Raw genomic sequence first — 21,756 nt, 5'->3', positions numbered from 1 at the left:
CTTTTGGGCACCGCTTAACGTCAGATCAGGGGTTTTGTCGGCCAGCGCCAAAAATGCTCCCCGACAGCATCATCGGAGCAAATACCGGGCAGTGTGTATGAGCCATAACGTGTTGACTACACTACACTACACTAATAAGGACACATAATAATAACTAATAACCCATCCGTTACTACATGTGGAGTCAACTCCCGCAATTTCCTTCTTCCCATAGTGCGCGGCAAAGTAACTCTGGGATGAGCCGCGAAATTCTACTACATTTTATTTGCAGCACAGACAAATAAAATGTGGGTGTGGCATCAATTAGTGAGCATTCAGAGCTCCAGTCATATTAATTTGGGACTTTCCATTCAAAACAGAACACGTGCTTTATATTTGTAGTGCAGCAAAGAGAAACCGAAATTGGGTGTGGCAGATATATTAGTTAGCATTTATCGTTCACTGTGAACTCCAAGATATCTTAATCTACGCCATAGATGACTTATGTCTCCCCTGTGTATCACTTCTCCTCTCATGTCTGACTCCCTCTCTCTCTCTCTCTCTCTCTCTCTCTCTCTTCGTCACATTTCCACTAAGTGTTGGCTTTGTTTCCCTGGTGATCTGGACGACAGAGCTGCCATGACATGAACATGTTTCTATCTCAGTGGAGCCCAGACTTCCCCTCCTGGGGCCCCACTTGGTCAGCTTTAAGCCTGAAAGAAACAACTCCTTTATTATTAGCTGATACTGCTGGCACAGGTTTGTTTGAAAGCCTCATTCCAAGAAACATTGTAAAACTCTGTGCATAGTGTGTGTGTGTGTGTGTGTGTGTGTGTGTGTGTCTGTGTGTGTGTGTGTGTGTGTGTGTGTGTGTGTGTGTGTGTGTGTGTGTGTAGGTGAGCAGGTTGGGGAGACACATAGGAAGCTGCCTTGGTGGATAGTCCACGTCCCTCCCCTTCTCTCGCACAGGCCTACGCACACACACACACACACACACACACGCACGCACGCACGCACACGCACACGCACACACACACACACACACACACACACACACACACACACACACACACACACACACACACACACACACACACACACACACACACACTAAAGTCAAGAGACAGACCATGGGCTAATTTAGTAACTGGGCACCACTCATGTTACTGGCTCCTTTTTGTGTAAAGGGGAGAGGGGCTTGGGCTGTGGGCGGAGGATAGATGAAAGAGGGTGGGGTGAGTGGGTAGAGGCTGAGCTAGGGGGAGGAGAATGAAGAAGGGAGCAACAGCTTTAGCTTTGGGACAACGGGGCAAAGTAGGACTGTACTTAGTCTGACTCTGAATGAACAACTGAAAGAGAGAGAGCGAGAGGGAAAGGATATAGAGAGACAGAGCAAAGAAGATGGGAGGACAGGAGACACATCGATTGGATTAAATGAAGATGTAAGAGAAAGAAGGACAGACCCCAAACTCTGCTGGCCAGGACGGACAAACATACTGTACATAGGGGAGGAAAAAGAAAACGAGTGGTCTACAGAAGAAAGAGGACTTGCTTGCTTAAGCAACACCAACGATATGATAGCCTGATAACAGAGAGGAGTTCTTATTTGTGCAAGAGAGATTGAGAAAGAGAGAGCCAGTGAGAGGAAGAGAAAAACAAAACAAAGGGAGCGTGTTGAGGCAAAAAAAGATTAACACACTGTGAAAGAGTGAAGTCCGACCCAGGAGAAAGTCACAGAGGGGAGGCGTTGAAAGCTACAAAGGAAGGAAAGAACAGTAGGGAACAGTATAGCAGAGACATAAACAAAGGTAAAACACCAAGTGCTGAGGAGCCTTAGGTATAGGAATAAAGTGCTGAAAAGGGAGAGGGGGCAGAGGAAGTAGACTGAGAGGTATGAGGGCACTGCTCTTGAAGCTGCTGTTCTCCTTGATGCTTACCCTCCTCATCTTGGGGACCGTGTTGACCGCTCTCGTCTGGTACGTCTTCAACGACAGGTGAGTTACACCCCCACTGCTCTCCAATTTCCAAGTAACCTGGTGTTGCAGGTATGGCAGGATCCATTCTATATCCCTGGGGCAACAGGGTGGGAAAACTCCTGGTAAAGGGGAAGGAACATCACATGCAGGGACTATCTTGAACTTGTCTCAGACAGCATAGAGGTTTTGTAACTTCAAGTTGTTCTTCCATATTACAAACTCCCAAAGTCTTCAAATAAATGATGTTGTCGATGACCTAGTTTTTTATTTGTATTTATTTTGTACAGTGTAGCATAGGCTACTGTCTGGAGGGGCCAAGCTGTGACATGTGTGTGTGTGTGTGTGTGTGTGTGTGGGGGGGGGGGGGGGGGGGGGGGGGGGGGAGTGTGTGCGCGCGTGCGTTCGTGTCAGTGAGTGTGTGTGTGTGTGTGTGTGCGTGCGTGTGTGTGCATATAGGCATAGGAAATCCCCAAATACATTTGACATGTTTTATATATTTTAGGCTATTTTTAAATAGCCTATAAAATACAGTGTTGGTGTGATGCCTCAACGTAAAATCCACGTGGAAGCCATGACTGTAAAATTCTGTCTGGTTTTTAACTCAAGTTTAACTCACGCCTAGATCTTAGATTCATATAGCGGTGATATGATTAGTTTACTGTTTACCTCATGTTGGTCTGACAAAAGTGTTCATGATCCACATCACCGACCCACGACCCACCTGCTAAATAAAAGTTACATTTAATTTATGTGTAGGCTATATACACAATAGTTGACCACGAAATTATACTGGTTTGCAAAAGTTAGGCCTATAGTTAACATGCAGCGAAATTCGTCAGAGACATTCGGTTATATAGGGCAGGCTATTCAAATTGGGTTAAAGCAACAACGGTTAATTATGAATTGGAATTTGAGCGGTTAATAGCCCCTGTGACACTCCACCTCACACTTGATATCGGTCTTCACCTGTCTCAAAATCTTCTTGTCTTCATCTTCGTCGACATCTTTGCGTGCAATCTATCAATCTGACAATATCCTGTTGACAGCAACAACGGGCATGTATCTCAAGGGGAACAGGATGTTAGTTGGGAAAAGGCGATACTACTGTTGGTTGTACGTAGGCTGCGACTCCTCCTAACCACTGTCTGCTGCAGAGATTTGTAGACCGTTTTGGTGTGTATATTAACTGTATGTTGCTTGCTGTGTTTCCTGTCTGTCAACTAGAACAAGCTATAGCCGGTTTAAATGTCTTTGGACAGATCTTTAGACTCTGGTTTACCAAATGCTAGTGGTACATTCACAAACTCTTAAACATTCACAAATCTCTATAGGCTTACATATGAGTCTGTCACTATTGGTTGTATCCTTTATTTTGGTTTAGGCAATAGGCCTACATAATAAATCATAGGTACAAGAAAGGCCAATTAATGGTTTCATGGGTTGGTTTTCATTACAATAAAGTAAAATGATTACCAGTAAAAATTGGCCATGGTAGGATATACTGGCAATAATGGCATCCATGTGAGGTGTTAATTATCGAGAGATCACCCTAAAACTGTAGATTAAGGATGTGAAACTCCAAAATGGATGGGGAAAGGTCTCTGTCAACACAAACAGATGCAGCCTGAGAAAATATGGGAAATGAAAACTGAGAATCAGCCTGGGCTGAGTCCGAGCCAATTAGGTTATAGCTAATCGTTTGCCTTTCCTTTCTATTTTCCATATTTTACTCAGAGAATTGCCCCTTTCATCTTTTCTGTTTCCCTTCACAGCAATGTGGGACCTCATGGCCCTTTTAATCATGCCCAGAGACACAACGGGGTCAAACCCTCTGAACCATGTAAAGACTGCAAGTGAGAGCAAACATTGTCATTGGAATTATCTTAAAGAAAAAAGTTGTCCTTTCAATATAATTTGATATATGATACCAATTTAAAGCACTGACTGTGACTATGTATGGGGTGTGTGTGTGTGTGTGTGTGTGTGTGTGTGTGTGTGTGTGTGTGTGTGTGTGTGTGTGTGTGTGTGTGTGCGTGTGCGTGTGCGTGTGTGTGTGTCACAGGGGAGACATCATTGAAAAAGTACTAGAGCGTTACTCTCAGATCTGGAGGAAGCAGGAGGACAATGTCCAAAAGTTCAGGTGACAAATAACAACATTTAAACTAAAGCTTCGAAATGTTTTAGAGCATAAGGGTTAAATAAATAGCATCTTAGGTTTGTAAAAAATAAAAAAGAGGAACATCTACAGACAGAGTAGGAAGTAAGCGTAGAACTGAAAACACACACACATACACACACACACACACTTGCATGCAGTAGCTCATGCAGTAAATGACGCAGCCACAAATTCCATCTGGCATGTTCCGTTTCTTGACACTGTGTACATACACACGCACGCACGCACAGTCACCCCACACACACACACACACACACACACACACACACACACACACACACACACACACACACACACACACACACACACACACACACACACAACCGATTCATGCATGTTAACAGTCTCACAGTTTTTCTTGTTTGGTTCCTCTATTTAATGGTTTTAAATACACAATAGCTCCCTATTCTGGGCATGTCAGAATAGGTGAACATTCTGTGAAAGTAGGCAAACATTCAGGAACACATGCTCACAATGTGTCTCGTTGCCGTGCTGTTGAAGACCCTTGACAATGATATAGGGTTTAAGTTAACCAAGGGTTTGTCGCTCTCTAGATCTCTGCTGAACAGCAGGTGCCACGGACTCACAAAGGCCATCGTCACCAAGTCCAACACTCCGTTGGGATCAAAGCTTGTGTATGATGGTGAGAAAAGAAGATCCCTCCAGGTGACTCCAGAGATCTTCAACACATTCACAAAGGTGGGTGCAGCTGTGGGTTCGTTTTACACTCTTAGCATGTTTCAAGTTATAAACATTTTCAGTGCAGTGTAGTGCCCTATTGTAGTGTGAACAGGCCAGATAGGAATCTTTTACAATGGAGCGTAATCTTTTCCCATGCACTATACACGCCTACTGTTTAGCCCCTGCTTTGTATAAAAGAGTAACTACTTTAAAGTTTGACTTTAATACTTCATGTCTAAACATGTTTTGTGTGTAATAAACCACCGATGACATGTGGGAAGCCTACAAAGTACGAATGAGCTATGCTTGATGTGGAGGACAGTGCATACATGTTACTTGTAGTTTTTGCATTAACTACAACAGTGGAACAGGATATCTAAAAATTGTTATGTGTAAACACAGGATTTAAAGTAGTTCATCTGCAGTCAAGTGCTCTACCACTGAGCTATTCTACCCCTCTCACTGCGACACACGCAGAGTTATTTTTGCTTAACTTTTTCCTGAAAGGCAGCCATGGGGACCTCAGCTGTTTACCAAAGACATTATTCCCAGGTTGACGTGCTGACGTGTTGATGTGTGTGTGTGTGTGTGTGTGTGTGTGTGTGTGACTGTGTGTGTGTGTGTGTGTGTGTGTGTGTGTGTGTGTGTGCGTGTAAACTTGAACACTGAAGAGAACTGAAGTCCTTGTTGAACATGTCTAGTCCCTAATATCTGTGCACATTACATTTGTAACAAATCTATAAGCTTACTTTTACTTTTACAATGAATAACACCAGTTGTACTTTATTTTACTGTTGTAGCCTACTGCATATTGTATACGTATATTGTATACTTTTTTTTAAGAACACCTGAGAGTTATAGCAGTACTGTCTCGTAACCTGAATCCAAAAATTCTTGACATGGAGACGCAGCTAGGTCACGGATAGATGCCATTTCCAGACCAGGCTCTACGCTCTGATATCACAAACACTCTTAACAACTTCCTCTTAGAATTGCACTTTACAATACACTACAATAACGTTTGTTATCTATCTAGTAGTAAAGTGTGCATAAATACTTCCAAAGATATACCATCCACTTCCAGTTAGTTTCCTAATAAATAATAATAATAGCCTAATGATAATAATAGGTCATTTAATTTTCAACATAATGAAAAATCCAATACAACAGTATTATAACAAGACCTAAGTTGCAGGAAAAAACACAAATGCTTATGCTTATGCTTAAGGAAAACGTTGATGTGAGGTAGAACGGATAAAGCTTTAGAAGTTACTGTATGCTCAGCAATATATTGCTCAACAATCCAAATTGAAATACGGGTAGCTGTTTCTTAGGTATGTCTATTTATAGTATAGTATAGTTATTATACTACTTGCAAAACAGAATCATAATAAATAATAAACAAATAACAAAATAATGGCTGCTTCCATTACACTTGTCAACTTAATATTACATTGAAATATTTTGACTGAAGACTAGAATTATTGTAATTGCTTATTAGGTTCATGTTCAAAACCATGAAGCTATAAAGACGACACAAAAATAATTTGGTACAGTGGTGTAAACTAAAGTATTTCCAACATTCAATACTTCTACTACACACCAGAGGCAAATATTGTACTTTTACTCCACTACAATTATTTGAAAACTTTAGTTTACTAGTAACTTTGTAGATTTTAATTATTAATTGTTATTATTGTTATTATTATCATCATTATTATTAACACATTGCGTTTTGTGCTTTATTCCTGTCTTAGTTGGAAGAAAGCGCCTTTGGCAAAACCATTCATTTGTTTGTCAAATTTAATTAGGGGCACAGTCTAGGAGCACACCCAATGTTTGACATGTGGTTTGCATGTCAGCGGGCCAAGGGAGGTGGTGCTAAAAAACAAGAGTTGAAATCAAAGTCAACTCTTGGAAAGGCAATTCTGAACATTTGGGTTCTCAAAGCGGTTTTGAAGGTAGGAAGGTAGGGGGCATCTCTGATATGTTTGGAGAGTGCATTCCAGAGGGAGGGGGCAGATACAGAGAAAGCACTGTCACCCCAGGTTCCGAGCCTGGTCTTGGGGACCTCCAGGAGGTCTGCATCACTGGACCTGAGGGAATGGGACGGAACATGAGGTTTGAGGAGGTCAGAGAGGTAGGGGGAGCCAGGTTGTGGAGTGCTTTATAGGTAGTGAGCAGCATTTTAAAGTGGATTCTTTGTTTGACAGTTAGCCAGTGGAGGTCATGGAGGACTGTGTGATATGGTCTCTGGAATGGGTACTGGTGAGCATGCGGGCAGCTGAGTTTTGAACATAGTGGACTTTATTGAGGGCTGTTGCAGTAGTCTAACCGGGATGTAATGAAGCAGGCGTGGATGCGTGTTTTGGCAACAGTGTGCCGGAGACAGCTAAGGTGGAAGAAGGTGTTTTGGTGATGTGGTTGACGTGGGGGAGGAATGAAAGCGTAGGGATTTGATTTGGGTAAAAACTGCTCGCTCCAGCTCATCCCTGGCTACAAGTGGTGGCAGAGCATCAAGGGCAACTACCAGAGGAGACTGCAGTGTGCCATTTCGTAAGACAGACTTTTCTAGAGCCTCCCATCACTTGAATAATAGTCTCTCTACCGAAGTAAGAGAGACCACCAACTATTTGACCCAATTGTTTTTCATGTTTAGCAGCCTGTCCTTGTTACTTTGCCTCAAATGTGACATTTTTCCTTGTAGCTGTTGTTCTGAACAAAAGTTAAGCAAGTAATACTAAGGAGATATGGAACGAGGAAACACAGTCATTTGACTTGCAGAGTGTCTTACATTTGTCAGTCAAAACTTGCCATCGTTTGTACGCTGACATTTGAAAATGGAGCAAACAAACTGGTTAATCGTGCATATGCGTCATGGCTATGATACGGCAGGTTCAGGAGCCAATACCATCTTTAAAATGAACAATTATTTTAGCTTTTATAAAAAATAACTCACAGCTGAATAATAGAATAATATTCAAGCCTTTTAAATCATCAGGGAGCACCAAGATTTGACCTCTTTGACGTGTGCAGTCTTAATGCTCTAGGTGGAGCTGCACCTTAGAATGTCCTAATCTCTCTGTAACCTACTCAACCATTGTTTAATTTGTTTACACTAAAACATGATAGGCCTATAACAAATACTTATGACTATTGGGACTCTGAATTGTTATCATAGACATCATTCCCAGGCCTTCCTCCTCCATCACACATAAGAGGCCATAGATCTGTTCTGCTGTGTGTGTGTGTGTGTGTGTGTGTGTGTGTGTGTGTGTGTGTGTGTGTGTGTGTGTGTGTGTGTGTGTGCTTTCTTGACTTTTCCACTGGAAAGAGACCTTAAGATGAGTAATAGGTGCAAAACTAGGCCTAGGCACGGTGGGAACATGTACATGCCCGCACCCCCCCCCCCCCCCCCACCGTGCAATTTAGTTTAATTAATTAATGATTAATTAAACCCATCAGGTGTCGTTCCCAGAAATTCTCGCCAGCTCTGGCATACAAACGGGAGGGGCGAGAAACAGCTGCTACAAGACACTTCTTCCCAACACATTCCCAAATATAAACTATAATTCAAACGACCATAAGACAACAGTAAGCTAAGTTACAACTCTCCCAGGCAGCCTACTAACACCATAATACTGTATTGAAGACAAGTGAGCACAGCGCACGTGTGCGCACGCGCGCACACACACACACGCACAGACACACAGACACACACACTTCTAACAGTATGTTCATATGTTACTACAGCTAGTTTCAACTCGCTTCCAAATTCCAAATTAAGCAAGATAGCACCCCGGACGCTGTCGTGGAATTTGCCGGCCCAGTAAAGGTGAAATCCTCAGGATATATAACTGTTGTAGCTCGTCCAGGGACTGCTAACTTCCTCCCAAAACCTTTGCATTGTGAGGCTAAGACTACTCTCAGAAAGGCTTCTCGTTTGTATTTAATCATAAACAAAGGCGCGAGTTTCTGGGGTGAAGAAAAACAAATCTGCCGCATTCTAGAAACAGCAAATATACAACACAAGCACATGATTGTGTCAGGCATCAGGCATGACCAATCAATCTACGCAGGCACAGAGGGACTAGTCTCTCGAGATAGGATGTGGGTGCTGTTTTTCATTTTTTTTGGGTTCTCAGATTGCAGAGGGACAAACTAGGCAGTGCCAGTGGCTATGGAAAGGCGAATCATACACACAATACACCCACTGCCAAATTGAATGCAGTGATTGCATCCACATTAATGTGATGATGCTACTGTTATCAAAATCAGTTAATATGATATAAAATAAAATAAAGTAGCCTATATGGATACGCCCCTGAGCGTGTCTATGTTCCTTCCGCCCTATGTTAACCCGAACCCTAAGGTTGAAGCAACACATATGGAAGACATAGGGCTGAGGCTGAGGCTCAGCTCCTGTTGAGTTTCTTCACACCCTAGAAGTGAATATATGCAATGCCCACTGAAACATAAGTGGATATATGGTCCATACCATCGTATAACCTCCACAAAACTGTCCGTTATATATATATATATATATATATATATTCTCTTACAATGCCTAAACCCTACCAATCAATCAACCATGTATAATGTAAACTTAAAGCCTAAACAAATTAACATTATAGCTAAAGTTAGATCTATTCACCACTGGCTAATCGTGCAATGCGTCATGGCTATGATATGGCAGGTTCAGGAGCCACTACCATCTTTAAAAAGAACACAATTTTTAGCTTTTATAAAAAATAACTCACAGCTGAATAATAGAATAATATTCAAGCCTTTTAAATCGTCAGGGAGCACCAAGATTTGACCTCTTTGACGTCTGCAGTCTAAATGCTCTAGGTGGAGCTGCACCTTAGAATGTCCTATTCTCTCTGTAACCTATTCAACCATTGTTTAAACTAAAACACGATATCATAGACATCATTCCCAGGCCTTCCTCCTCCATCACACATAATAGGCCATTGATCTGTTCTGCTGTGAGTGTGAGTGTGAGTGTGAGTGTGAGTGTGAGTGTGAGTGTGTGTGTGTGTGTGTGTGTGTGTGTGCGCATGCATGCGTGCGTGTACATGCATGTACGTGCATATGTGAGTAACATATAACAATGGCTGTTGGCCTTGATTTCAGGATCACCCCTTTACAAATAAAACATGGGACACATGCGCTGTTGTTGGGAATGGAGGAATCCTGGCCAACAGCAGTTGTGGAGAGAGGATCGATTCTACTCAGTTTGTTATCAGGTGGGGAACTATTTCCATACATGATTTCACAGCTCACTGTCAATACAGCAAAAGAGTAGCAGTCATTTGACCCTAAATGTTAATAATTATGGTGATATTACATTATGGTAATTGTCTTTGCTACTTTCTCATAGATGCAACCTTCCTCCTTTGGAAAATGGCTATGAGAAACATGTGGGCAACAAGACTAACCTTGTGACGGCAAACCCAAGCATCCTCCTAGAGAAGTAAGTGTATCAATGTGTGGGACCAGATGCAAACGCAGCAGCCTTGAGCTACGTCTAACATCTCACTTTCCTGCACATTTGTCAGGTTCGGTGGTCTGCTGGAGCGTCGTCGTCCATTTGTGGAGAGTCTGCGAAGGTATGGTGACTCGCTGATGGTTCTGCCTGCCTTCTCTTATGGCCATAACACACCTGTGTCGTTACGGGCCCTGTATACAATCCAAGACTTTGAAAGCCCCACCCGCCCCGTCTTCTTCAACCCAGAGTACCTCCAGAATCTGGCACGGTTCTGGCGCTCCCAAGGTCTGAGGACAATACGGCTGAGCACGGGCATAATCGTGGCTAGTTTGGCACTGGAGCTCTGTGCCAATGTACATTTGTATGGCTTTTGGCCATTCAACGAGCACCCACATGGACACCATCCCCTCACCAATCACTACTATGACGACAGGCAGAGCAAGAAGACAGTACATGCCATGCCTGCTGAATTTGACCACTTGTTGAGGCTGCACAGCCAGGGCGTGCTCAGGATACACCTGGGAGAATGCCTACCAGCCCCCAGGTAGGCTCTGTTACCCGGAGACAAGCCTGCAGCCATGGCGCACGCAAAGGGAACATAGTCCCCAGGTAGGCTCTGTTACCCGGAGACAAGCCTGCAGCCATGGCGCACGCAAAGGGAACATAGTGCCTTCTCTCACGTCACCCAGAAGTCTTAATCGTCACCCACGACGACTGTCGCACATCCAAGTGCCAAGTGCTAGATCTGATGCATCTGTGGCACAGATGTGGATCTCGGCGGAATGCAGTAATAGTTCCTATTTGGGCTTATTCCTCAGATCATATTAAAGGTTGTGCCTTGTGGGGACCTAATGCTGCTGAGCAGGCCTTTCAGCTGCCAACATTATTTGCACTGAGACCGAAATGCTACAATCATTAATGACACAAACTGAAAATACGGTATGACATACTATGCATAGTATCATGATTGTGTATCTGCAGTTGTATTTATTATCGTGATCATTCCAGCTGGTGTCTGGAGGCAGATTTGTTTTGTTCAAGCTGGAAAGCCAATACATACATCAGAGACATTTGGTGTGGGCCTTTTTGCAGGGCTGCGTTGTAGTGCCTTATGTGAATGATATTAATGACAATAATCAAATGAACCATGAAGGTGATGTTTAGCTCAAAATTATTGTATTTTGTGGGGAAACAAAGTTTCTTGAGTGAATAATCTTAAGTGTGGGTGATTCGACACTTGGCACTTCTGTGAATGCATTCCGCCACAAAACAACGTGTTGCAGAATGTTGAAGAGAAATGTGTTTTTGAATGTTGTTGCCTAGGCAGGGTAGGCTGTGCTGGCTCACACGTTAATGTTACGCAAGCAAGCTGGTTTTGAGAGATCACATGTGTTCTCTCTCACCCCTTGTCATTTGCCAGTGGATATACGTAGCACAGAGATGAAGTGGACCTCATCCCCAGGTCTCAGTCTCCCTCCAGGGGCTGTGTTCTCCACGCTGCACAACAGAACCTCAAAGGAGTCTCTGGCCACACTGGGCTGTTCAGTCGCACCGGGTTGTGGGCTACTTAGGACTCTAAGCTTGGCTCTGAGCCAAGTCTAAACAGAGAGGCCGCATTAAAGAAACACAAGTGGTGACACTCGTAACCATTTCCTGGAAGTGCCTCATCGTAAATGTTGCCATGGTGAGCGGTTTACACACAGGAACATACTGTAACTGTAACCATTGCTGGGCTGTGAGGATGTTGCAAGTAGGCCCCCAAATAATAGGCAAAACACTGAGATTCTATTGATAATAAATATAACATTAATATAAGTGTCTTAATGTAAAAATAATGTCACATGATACAAATAAATAGGGACTTAAAACATACAAGCCAGAACACAATCGACTTGATTGAGCATTCAAATAAACATGCTCTGGAAATGCACACGGCCCACATACCCACCTGACCACTTAAAGTGGTGAGAGCTGCTGCTGACCGTACGGACTTTTGAACGAGTTCCCTCTGGTACTGTGGGGACAGAGAGGATCTCAAATCAATGCAACTGACAATATTGCATTAAACTGTCTTACAAACGTTTTTGCAAATGTTTTGCCATATTGTAATAATGTAGGTATGGATTTCTTGGTCATGGATTTCCATAAAAGCTTTGTTGAGCCAACATTGAAATCATGTGAATGTCTGTACATTATATGTCAATAAAATGGTGCAAATAATAATGGGAATTAAGTGAATACATATTTATCATCACTCTGATAATTTTCTCTTGAGACTGGTCATGCGAGAATCAAAGCATCTAACTAGCCAATGGTAAAGTGTGATATTTCTTACCAATATTTTCAGTGCCTGTTTGCCTATTTCTGGCCTGACAGTGTTTTATCTTAATATCGTCACATAGCAGACTATGTTACAATGTATGAGTACTACAGTATAAACCCCTTCATAGGCTGGGGTGAACACCATATGGTATGATGTAGTAATTTAAGTGAGACATGTCATTATGTTTTATTGCTTTTCTCTTTCTTCTGGGTTACAAGGCAGTCTTTACGGCATCTGATCGTCTACATTCATTGGTCCGATGCTTAAAGCATGGCCAGTCACCTTGAGACTGGCCATGTGTTAATATACAGTAGTTTGATAATGAAGAGTAAAATGGTAAAACTGTTTTAGAAGAAGGGATACAGACCTGCCACAGCCAGTGATGTGCACCTCACTGACTGAGACAAAAGTGCTCTGCTTTATACTAGGGTGTGGTGATAATTGCTGATTCCAAACTGGTGTGATGAGCTATGAACTGATGCAGATGGTACCGTGACCATACAAACAGATACAAATACAGACATACAATTATAAACCTGGGTTACATACTGCTTCTTTCCGACTTCCACTCAAGAAATTATTGTGTCCAACACTTTTTCGATTCTCCAGGCCAACACTGTTGTGTTAGCACATTACATAAATATCACCTGTAGAAGTCCGAACACATGCTTGCTGCAGCTACTGTATGAGTGAGTGAATTATCCTGGAAATTAGTGCATTTGAATCCTAGCATCCCTATTCTGGGGACGTTTAGTGGCAGATCTACAAGCTCACAACAACGCATTGCAATGCGTATAGAGACATGAGTATAGAGGGGGAAATTTGGAGGATCTAGCATAGACCCTTGGGAGACTATAACAGGGTTTAGGTAGTTACAAGGGTGGAATGTTTAGTTTCTTTTTACAGAGGATCAAAGGTTGCTATTCAACAAGTACTTGAGATTCCACTTGATACAGCTGCATAACCCAGTTTTACCCCCACTAGAAATCTCCAGGGAGCTTTTTTTCCCTTCTTATTTCAGGGTCAGGGAATCACAAAAGCATACTGAAATCTTTCCATTTTCATTTTTACACTCTGTCTAGTCTCTCTGGGCAGTTCAGCTGTTCAAACTCTAATGAAGAGAGACAGCACTGAGTGGGAAAACACACTGAGAGAACATCTTACTTCTAACTTCTGGGAAGAAAAAGATAAAACATTTAAGTAATTTAGTTCATTTAAAAGTTAACTCAGTAGGGGTCATTGTCCAGGGAGCCTGAAGGTGCACAGCAAATGCTATGGCAATCCAGCCAGTAGTTTTCAAGATATGTTGTTTGTTTTGGGACCAAAGTGATGGAAAGACAGATGGACCAACATATTGCTGTCACTAGATTCCTGCAACTTCCGGGGCTAAAAATAAAAGTAATTTCTTGTCATGGAGATGTGGGCACTGCGCTCACGCCTCAGAGGCTCACATGTTCTCTCATCACAATCTGAAGTTCAGCTGTCAACAAATGAACTGCCAAAGTGCCAACCAAGATGACATGAGCAGGAGTGACATGTCTCTCCGGTCTGCTGTATTGTTCCTGCTGGTGGCACAACATCAACTTATGTGAGTCTAATTTCCCTGAAAGGACTTCAAACATTCCTGCTCCCCACCAATCAAAATCAAAGAGAAGTTTCTCCCTCACATGCAAACATGCACACACGCACGCAAGCATAATGCCATGGCAGGACATCAATACCACAACATTTCAGGATACAGAAGTGTTTTTGTTCCTTTTTTTGTGCCATGGATGCCCACATAGAAATTACAGACACAAAATAAGACTTTTCTTTTGGAATATGTATTTCCAATTTATTTGATAGGAAAATAGGTCTTTTAACATGCATCTCAATGTATTGAACTTGGAAAAAAAGAAATTTGTTTCCAAAAAATGGAAAAACAATTTTACATTGCTGGAGATACCAGAATGGCACTCAAAGAATCACCCCCTTTTTTTTCTTTACAAAAGGCATAGAAAAACACAAATACAGTACATGGAACAGAGTAGCCACACGGAAGCCAACTTTGCTCTGAAAAATGGCCGCTGTGTGGATATGGTCTATAGAACCACTATGTTTATTATCCAATGCCCAACTGGGTAACGTTAAGAAACATGTACAGTAGGGAAAAACAACACCCAAAACAGTTAAACAGTTAGACTATTACATTTCAACAGACACATGCTGAGGGTGGACATTGTGGGATTCCTGATGAACAGACCCAATTAATAAGACTTTATCTGATAAAAGTCTGAATTGAGAAGTGTTCTTTTCATAGTGTTACCAGTAGTCATTCTCTGACTGATATCTGTAAAGAAATACTAACGATTATGTCTCATTTTTCAAAGAATAGCTTCCACACTGAAGGTTAATAGAGCCTATCAGACCATATTGCCATTAAAGCTGTAACTGGATTTATTTTCTTACTGAATAAAACATAATTTTGACCAAATTGAATGGTAGGTTATGTAACCTGAATAATATCCCGAAATCCAATACTTCCCCCAAAACACGCAAATCTAAACCACACCACATAATTGAGACGCAGAGGTAGGCTTAGGTAAGGACCATGCTGCCAGGCAGTCAGATGTTGAACAGATGGTGTTTTTGACTTCCCTAAGTTCCCTTCCTCCTCCACATTCTCCTCTTCCTCATCCACCAAATACTCCTTCAACTCGAAGGTCATCTCTGTATGGTTTGGCTAGAGACCCACATAACCAGCTGTCCAGCCAGGGGTGGCCCTCGCTTTCTGTAGGGCTCCATCAGGGAACGCACGCGGATGTCTCGACCCCATGACAACATGACATACTGGGACCCAAGACTAGTTGAACAAAAACACCCAGAAACCATGCTATTGTTGAGGAAACCTAGCTGCCCCAAAGCCCTTCAAATCCTATTCACTTTTCACACCAATTTGGCACCAGAGGGCAATGCAGTCAGTTGTAAGTACTGCCCCATACTTTATGGCTCAAAATAGTAATTCATCAAAAAAAAAAGAGCGAGAGACTGACACTGGCAAGCTTTAAGTATAAATCACCTGTGGCATACTGGGATCTGAGTCAATGTCGGTCATGGCTTGGGAAGAAGCAGACAGGAGTACGTCTGGAGATTTATGTCTGACTGCTATTGACTGTCCTATCCTGCTGGCACGTGGTGCCGGGTCAGTAGATAAAACCCTGAGAAAGACTCTGTCTAATTTATACTTCATCATACTTCATTCTTCAATCTAGTAACAAGTATATTGTTAGTTAAATGAGACAGAAAGTTCAGACCTGTCTGATTCTCTTTGCCCTAATCACTTGACTTAAAATCGATGGGTAATCAGAATTTGATTAGAAGGCTCTGTTGGGTACAGTTGGGAAAAGTTTGAATAATGTGCTGAAATTGTATATCTTTCCAATTCAAGGCAAATTTATACTTAATTAAGCATTGTTGACCCACAATGAAAATACCAGCTATAGAGAGTATGCGCGTGACATTATCATCAAACCCAGAAGTTATGCAGGAACGCCTACTAAGTGGCAAAAAACTACTTTCTGGCCTTGACAACCCATGCATACAAACAGAAAAGTCCTATCTGATTGCATTAAAAAACATTAAATAATGTTAAACTCACTTTGCCTGTTGCTTTGCCACTCGATTTGCCACTCGATGTGCCATTCACTTTAAGCATGCGCATACCCTCTATTCTACAAGCTCCCAACATCTCATAAATAATGTGATGTGTGGGCTTGTAGATCGGCTATTTTTGCACAACCAAGTATAAATCAGGCATGATTAGCTAATAGCCAGTTATTCTGTCCACACAGATGTTCAGCACATCTCAGAATATAATGTTGGAAATGGATTCACACAGTATATTAGAAACTCAAGCCAGACGTATGTTACATTAAATACATTAAATACCAACATACATTTAGTGTCTGGCAACTTTTTTCATTCCATGATGAATTCAAAGTAGTCGACTACTCTACAGTTCATAAAAAAATAGACTTTATATTGAGCATTTTTTACAATTAGAAGGCAAATAAAAAACACAATATTTATAAATCATCATCCAACTATATAAACAAATGTTATTATTATTTATATTTTTTTATTTTTGTACAAAAAACATATTAGGGAAAACATGAATAAAAAATGGTTTTGGTTTAAACATAAAGATTTAACCTAATTCAAAGGCTTCACTCCCCCAAAAATCAAAATACATAAAAAAAAAAAACATGTCTCTTACAAAAAGGATTGGTCTCACTATAGGCATTTCCTTTTTCTTCTTCACAACAGGAGTAGTATGGCCACAGTATTCCAAAGCTACAAAACACCAGGCTTCATAACAGCCTAGTAAAATACCTTGGCACTGACCCTTATATCACAATAAACAGTGTTTGGTCTCACTACACTGTAAAGTCATGCGTGTTAACTCTGAGAGTGTACAAAAGTAACCAAATAGACCTGGCTGTATGTACAGTTGTACACTCTCAATATTACAAATGGATAAAGTAATCCAGCATAGTATTAAGTAATGTTATTAATGGCTTTAAAAAATCCCATTACAGCATTTGACACAGGTTAGAAATGAGAGTGTGCCACTTCCATTACGGCCTTGTGCAATATTAGGTTTTGTTGGGAAGACTTAAAGACACAAGGCCTATCACTGGAAAAGTAATACTATAGCTAGGTAGATGTTTCTGGATCCCATTAGTAGCATTGGCTTCTGATCACTACTCCTCAACAAGCCTCATAATGAAGTCGCCACCAGGGGGCAGTCAACTACAAGGTAGATGTAACACAGTTGATTGGTGAGGAGAGAGTGAGTTGGAGTGGAAAAAGTTCTGTAAAACAACCAATGCACCCGATTAACTGGTAAGAGTGAGTGCTTCTATAAGGAAAAACTGGTTTTGATTGCCAACCGGTTCTTTGATGCGTCTGCCCTACTCATTAGTTCCTTCCTGAGTAGCAGCATATTGACATAATCCACAATAAACATGAACAGACACAGAAAACAGCATTGACCTTGGAGAGTAAAGAGACATAGAGCAAGGGGATTAGATAGATAGTAGATAGGAACCTTCAGGGAAGGTAATAGAAGTTGCCATTGCATTACATAAAGTCATTGCTTTAGGAGCTGTCATTGCATTATGTGGCAATTTTTATTGCCTTTGCATGGTTGAAGTCATATGAAGTCATTGTTTTAGCCTGCCGGACAATTGTGATGTCAGCATTGCATTTTGCGTGTGTGTGTGTGTGTGTGTGTGTGTGTGTGTGTGTGTGTGTGCACGCGCCTATACACGTGTGCGCATTGTTACAACATGAACATGCCAATGTGATTTTGTTGCATTATGATAATCCTGTAACTATGATTCCAATGGATCTTTAATTCAGCATCATTGCAGAGAGGGAGAATTCGCTAAGTCACAGCTGGGAACCTTCTGACGTTCTGAGCAGAACTCATTTATCATTCTTTCATTTTCTTTCCCCCGACAAGATCTACAACCTAAGTGTAGATCTATGGGAAGACAACAGAGGTGACTAGTCTACTTCAGGACTCAAGGGACACCAGGCAAAAGACCAATATAGTTCCCCAATATAGTTTGTTGCTGACTGTGGTGTTTCAAGTTAGAAAGTAATAGCCGACAAAAACAATTGTCAACTGCTCTATCACAAAGTTTAGCCAGCGACGCATTTTGAGCTTGTGGAGTTGCTATTTTCAGTGTGCAACACCTGCATGCAACTAAGTAAAACACAGGCATTACACACCGTAGTGCACAAACAACTTCTCCAGCTTGCAGGATTCTTAAGGCACTGTCGTGTTTAAAATAGCCACAATAGAAAAGACTGCTCTCCTGTCATGTTCAGGGGTTGTCCCGATATCATCGATAGCCTACAAGCTATGAAGTAGGGTTCAAATCCATACAGAGAGCTTGCCCTCGCCCGACCTGCTGCTGCTGTTGCTACTGCTGCCCCCACCACTGCTGCCTCCTTTCCCGTGTTTGTGGCGATGCTTGCGCTCCTTGTGAGGCTGGTTCTCTGTGCGAGTCTGGTTCTCTGTGTGAGGCTGGTTCTCTGTGTGAGGCTGGTTCTCTGTGTGAGGCTGCTCCTCCGTGTGCTGTGACTCCGGCTGCGCCTGAATGATGTTGCTCTGGGGCTTGTCGTCCTGGTTGTCCCCTAGCTGCTCTACCTCGCAGTGCTGTTGACTGTAGGCCTGGATGGCGGCTTCCAGTTGTTCGTGAGCTTGTTGGATCATGTCCTTGTTCAGGGCCACACGGGCCTCCCCTCCGGTGGGGAAATTATCTTCATTGCTGCCGAACTGCTGCTGCTCTTCTTGGGCAATGTTCGCTCGGTTCTGCTTGCATGCCATCTTCGCGTTGCTTAGATCCGTGTAGGGGATCTGCTCAGGCTTCACTGCGATGTTGTAGCCGGGCGGGGCTGACGGGGTGTTCCAGAACGGGTAGCCAACATAATCGGCACCACCATCTCCCACCACCCCTCCTCCTGGACTCACCTCGGTGCCCGGCACCCCAACAGACCCCTCTACACCACCGTTGGTGCCCAGCAAGCCTAACTGATACTCTTCCTCCTGTGGTGGACATCGGCGGCGACGCAGTATGTCGCAGATGGAGCCGATCCCCAGGTGGAGCATCTCCCACACGTTGAGGGTGAGGCAGAGGATAGTGACGCCGTACATGATGCGCAGGAAGATGGTCTTCTCTGTGGGGCGTGACACAAAGCAGTCCACTCTATGTGGGCAGGGATTCCTCGAGCATACGAATATGGGTGCAACGCTGAACCCGTAAAGCAAGTATTGGCCTGCCAGGAACCCGGCCTCCAGCACCGTACGCGTCACTAGCTGCAGAACATAGATACGCATCAGTCCCTCGTCTCGAATTCGCTTGCGCCCATCATGGCGGATTCTGGGCCGGGGTGCAGGTTGCAGTGGATCTCGTGGCCTTCGCGGAGGTTCTATCTCAGGCACCTCGTAGATCATGGGGTCGTCCTCCTGGTCGCCCTCCGTTTCCTCGATGCCCCTGTGCTGGCTTGCTCCAAAGCACATCTTCCTGGGTTTCCTGTGCGTGTAGCCCCCTCCTCCTGTTCGGACCGGAGCAGTGGTGCCTCCCCCTCCTTTGGTCTCGTCCAGCCGAGCGATCTTGTTGATAGCGTACCCCATGTACATGAGAGAAGGCATTGCCACCAAGATGATCTGGAAGACCCAGAAGCGGACGTGAGAGAGAGGGGCGAAGCCGTCGTAGCACACATTCTCGCAGCCCGGCTGGCCCGAGTTACAAACGAACTTGCTCTGCTCATCGTAGTAGATGGACTCCCCCCCAACGGCAGTGAGGACGATACGGAAGACGATGAGCACAGTGAGCCACAGCTTCCCCACGAAGGTGGAATGGTTGTGGATCTCCTCCAGCAGCCGCGTGAGGAAGCTCCAGCTCATGGTGTCGCTGGACAGTGGGGCAGACAGGGTCCCTCTCTCGCCTGTTCACAGACTCTACACACAGAGAGATAGAGATAGAGAGAGTAGGAAAGAGAGAGTTGGAGAGGGGAGAGATATATTGGATGAGTAAGATCACAATAATAAAGATAATAATAATAATAATAGAACAACCTTTTTATATTCGTTATCAAAACAACGTTGCAAAGTGGAGGAAAGAAATAACATTAAAAAACATAAACATGATGTAAAACAAGGTCTGGCAGCAGCGTTCTGTAACTTCTGTATTCCTTTTTCTGAAGACTAAAACTGAGAAGAAGGGGTTACTAAAACTATTACAATCGTCAAGGCACAAATAAATAAAACCATGGATAACTATTTTGGTATCTTTAAACAATGAATGCTTTTTTCCTGTGAAAATCTTTTTGGTGTTGAAAGAGATCAAAGCAAACTGGCATGAACTCCCAACTTTCTCTTATCAGAAACTTGATGAGCAAGGGCCTTTTACCCCCGAAGTTGGAAACATTAGATATGAGTCTTAACTTTTAAACTGCAGTCACAAATGAATTTAAGTTGAATATGTTAAGTATTCATTCTGAATATTTTGGCATATAATTTATTTCAGTCGGAAAGATCACGGAAAAATCTATTTGTATACATTCAGCATTAAATGAATTCTGTTGAGGCACAGAGTTGAGGCAGCATTGAGGAGGAAGATGAATTGATCCCAATAGGAACAGAGTTGAGGCAGCATTGAGGAGGAAGATGAATTGATCCCAATAGGGACGCTATCACCAAAAACCATTTATTTTAACTGACGTCGAAATTTAAAAAATATGTTTTCTAAATCATGACAATTTTCTGAAAGATTTGAGGCACATTTTAATGATTTTTCAAAAATAGCAGACCTACAAGTTCAGCTTGTAGATCTACTATTTTTCAATAGCTAAATTATAACACAATGTTTAAAACACCAAAAGGGGTTCCCTCCCAAAATGGGTTAAACCCTCTCTACTTAGTAAACCTCACCAGGGATGATTCTGTACTTTTATTCTACTATTATTCTTTCCCTCTAGTCTACACCAAATCACAAAAATTGCTGATCACAAGCGTTTTTTGATCTTGTTCATCTGCTATTTTTGGCGAATATTCACCCAGAATAGGGATGCTATAGGGTTCAAGTGGTTAACACCCTCTCTCGTTTTGAGGAAGTAAATCCTCTTATAGTGAGCCTTCCTCTGTGTGAGGTGCAGTTCTATTGCATTAACTTGGCTTGGTTTGTTTTCCGAGTGGGAGAAATGTTTGTTTATCTTGTATGTGTGTGCATATAAGGACACTTTAGGAGAGGGACATGTTGCCTCAACTATGTAGGTTATCTCTAGGCTCCAGGCGGTCCAAGCTCAACCAGCAAAACCAGCAGGTGGTTTAGGCACAAACCATTTGACCAGGGACTCAAAACATGTCGAGACCCAAATTAGCCCGGGCAGTGTAGCAGAACCCAAGCATTATAGAGCCTCGGGCGGGCAGGCTTTTGGGGGTATGAACCTGACACCTCCACCCCCTGGCAGAAAGGGTACATGGCTTATTGTAAACTGAAAGGAGGAGACAATCCAGTCATAAACACAAGCTTAGGATTTGAGATTTATAGGAACATAAGGCACTGTATCCTTCCCA

At 42.8% G+C, this 21,756-nt stretch overlaps 3 protein-coding genes across 4 annotated transcripts in view; 1 reads left to right on the top strand and 2 right to left on the bottom strand.

The window, feature by feature from the left end:
• Positions 1–1,293: 1,293 nt before the first annotated feature.
• st8sia6 (ST8 alpha-N-acetyl-neuraminide alpha-2,8-sialyltransferase 6) lies at positions 1,294–12,561 on the top strand. 2 transcript variants are annotated; one of them, XM_083779218.1, is made up of 7 exons: positions 1,294–1,973; positions 3,728–3,808; positions 4,018–4,095; positions 4,686–4,830; positions 9,949–10,061; positions 10,196–10,288; positions 10,374–12,560. In XM_083779218.1, the coding sequence occupies exons 1-7, from the start codon at positions 1,873–1,875 to the stop codon at positions 10,849–10,851; spliced, it is 1,089 nt and encodes a 362-aa protein (XP_083635344.1). In that variant the 5' UTR covers positions 1,294–1,872; the 3' UTR covers positions 10,852–12,560. The 2 variants fall into 2 exon arrangements, with proteins under 2 accessions (XP_083635344.1, XP_083635345.1); XM_083779219.1 differs by having other exon boundaries at positions 1,902–1,973; positions 3,728–3,795; positions 10,374–12,561.
• Positions 12,562–15,279: 2,718 nt separating this feature from the next.
• The window catches only part of eftud2 (elongation factor Tu GTP binding domain containing 2), a 70,268-nt gene continuing 63,791 nt past the window's right edge, over positions 15,280–21,756 (bottom strand). The window contains exon 29 of the transcript XR_014570127.1: positions 15,280–15,291. The gene's annotated coding sequence lies outside the window, so the exon portion shown is untranslated. The remainder of the gene's footprint in view (positions 15,292–21,756) is intronic.
• On the bottom strand, positions 18,512–20,085 carry gjc1 (gap junction protein gamma 1; the record flags this gene model as incomplete). Its single annotated transcript, XM_083780871.1, has 1 exon — positions 18,512–20,085. One exon carries the CDS (start codon positions 20,083–20,085, stop codon positions 18,550–18,552), a length of 1,536 nt encoding a protein of 511 aa, XP_083636997.1. The 3' UTR covers positions 18,512–18,549.

Source organism: Protomyctophum parallelum (genome assembly GCF_964188405.1).
Source record: "Protomyctophum parallelum genome assembly, chromosome: 13".
NCBI lineage: Eukaryota > Metazoa > Chordata > Actinopteri > Myctophiformes > Myctophidae > Protomyctophum > Protomyctophum parallelum.
Note: the sequence above shows the minus strand (reverse complement) of the source record. Positions and strands in the feature narration are given on the sequence as shown.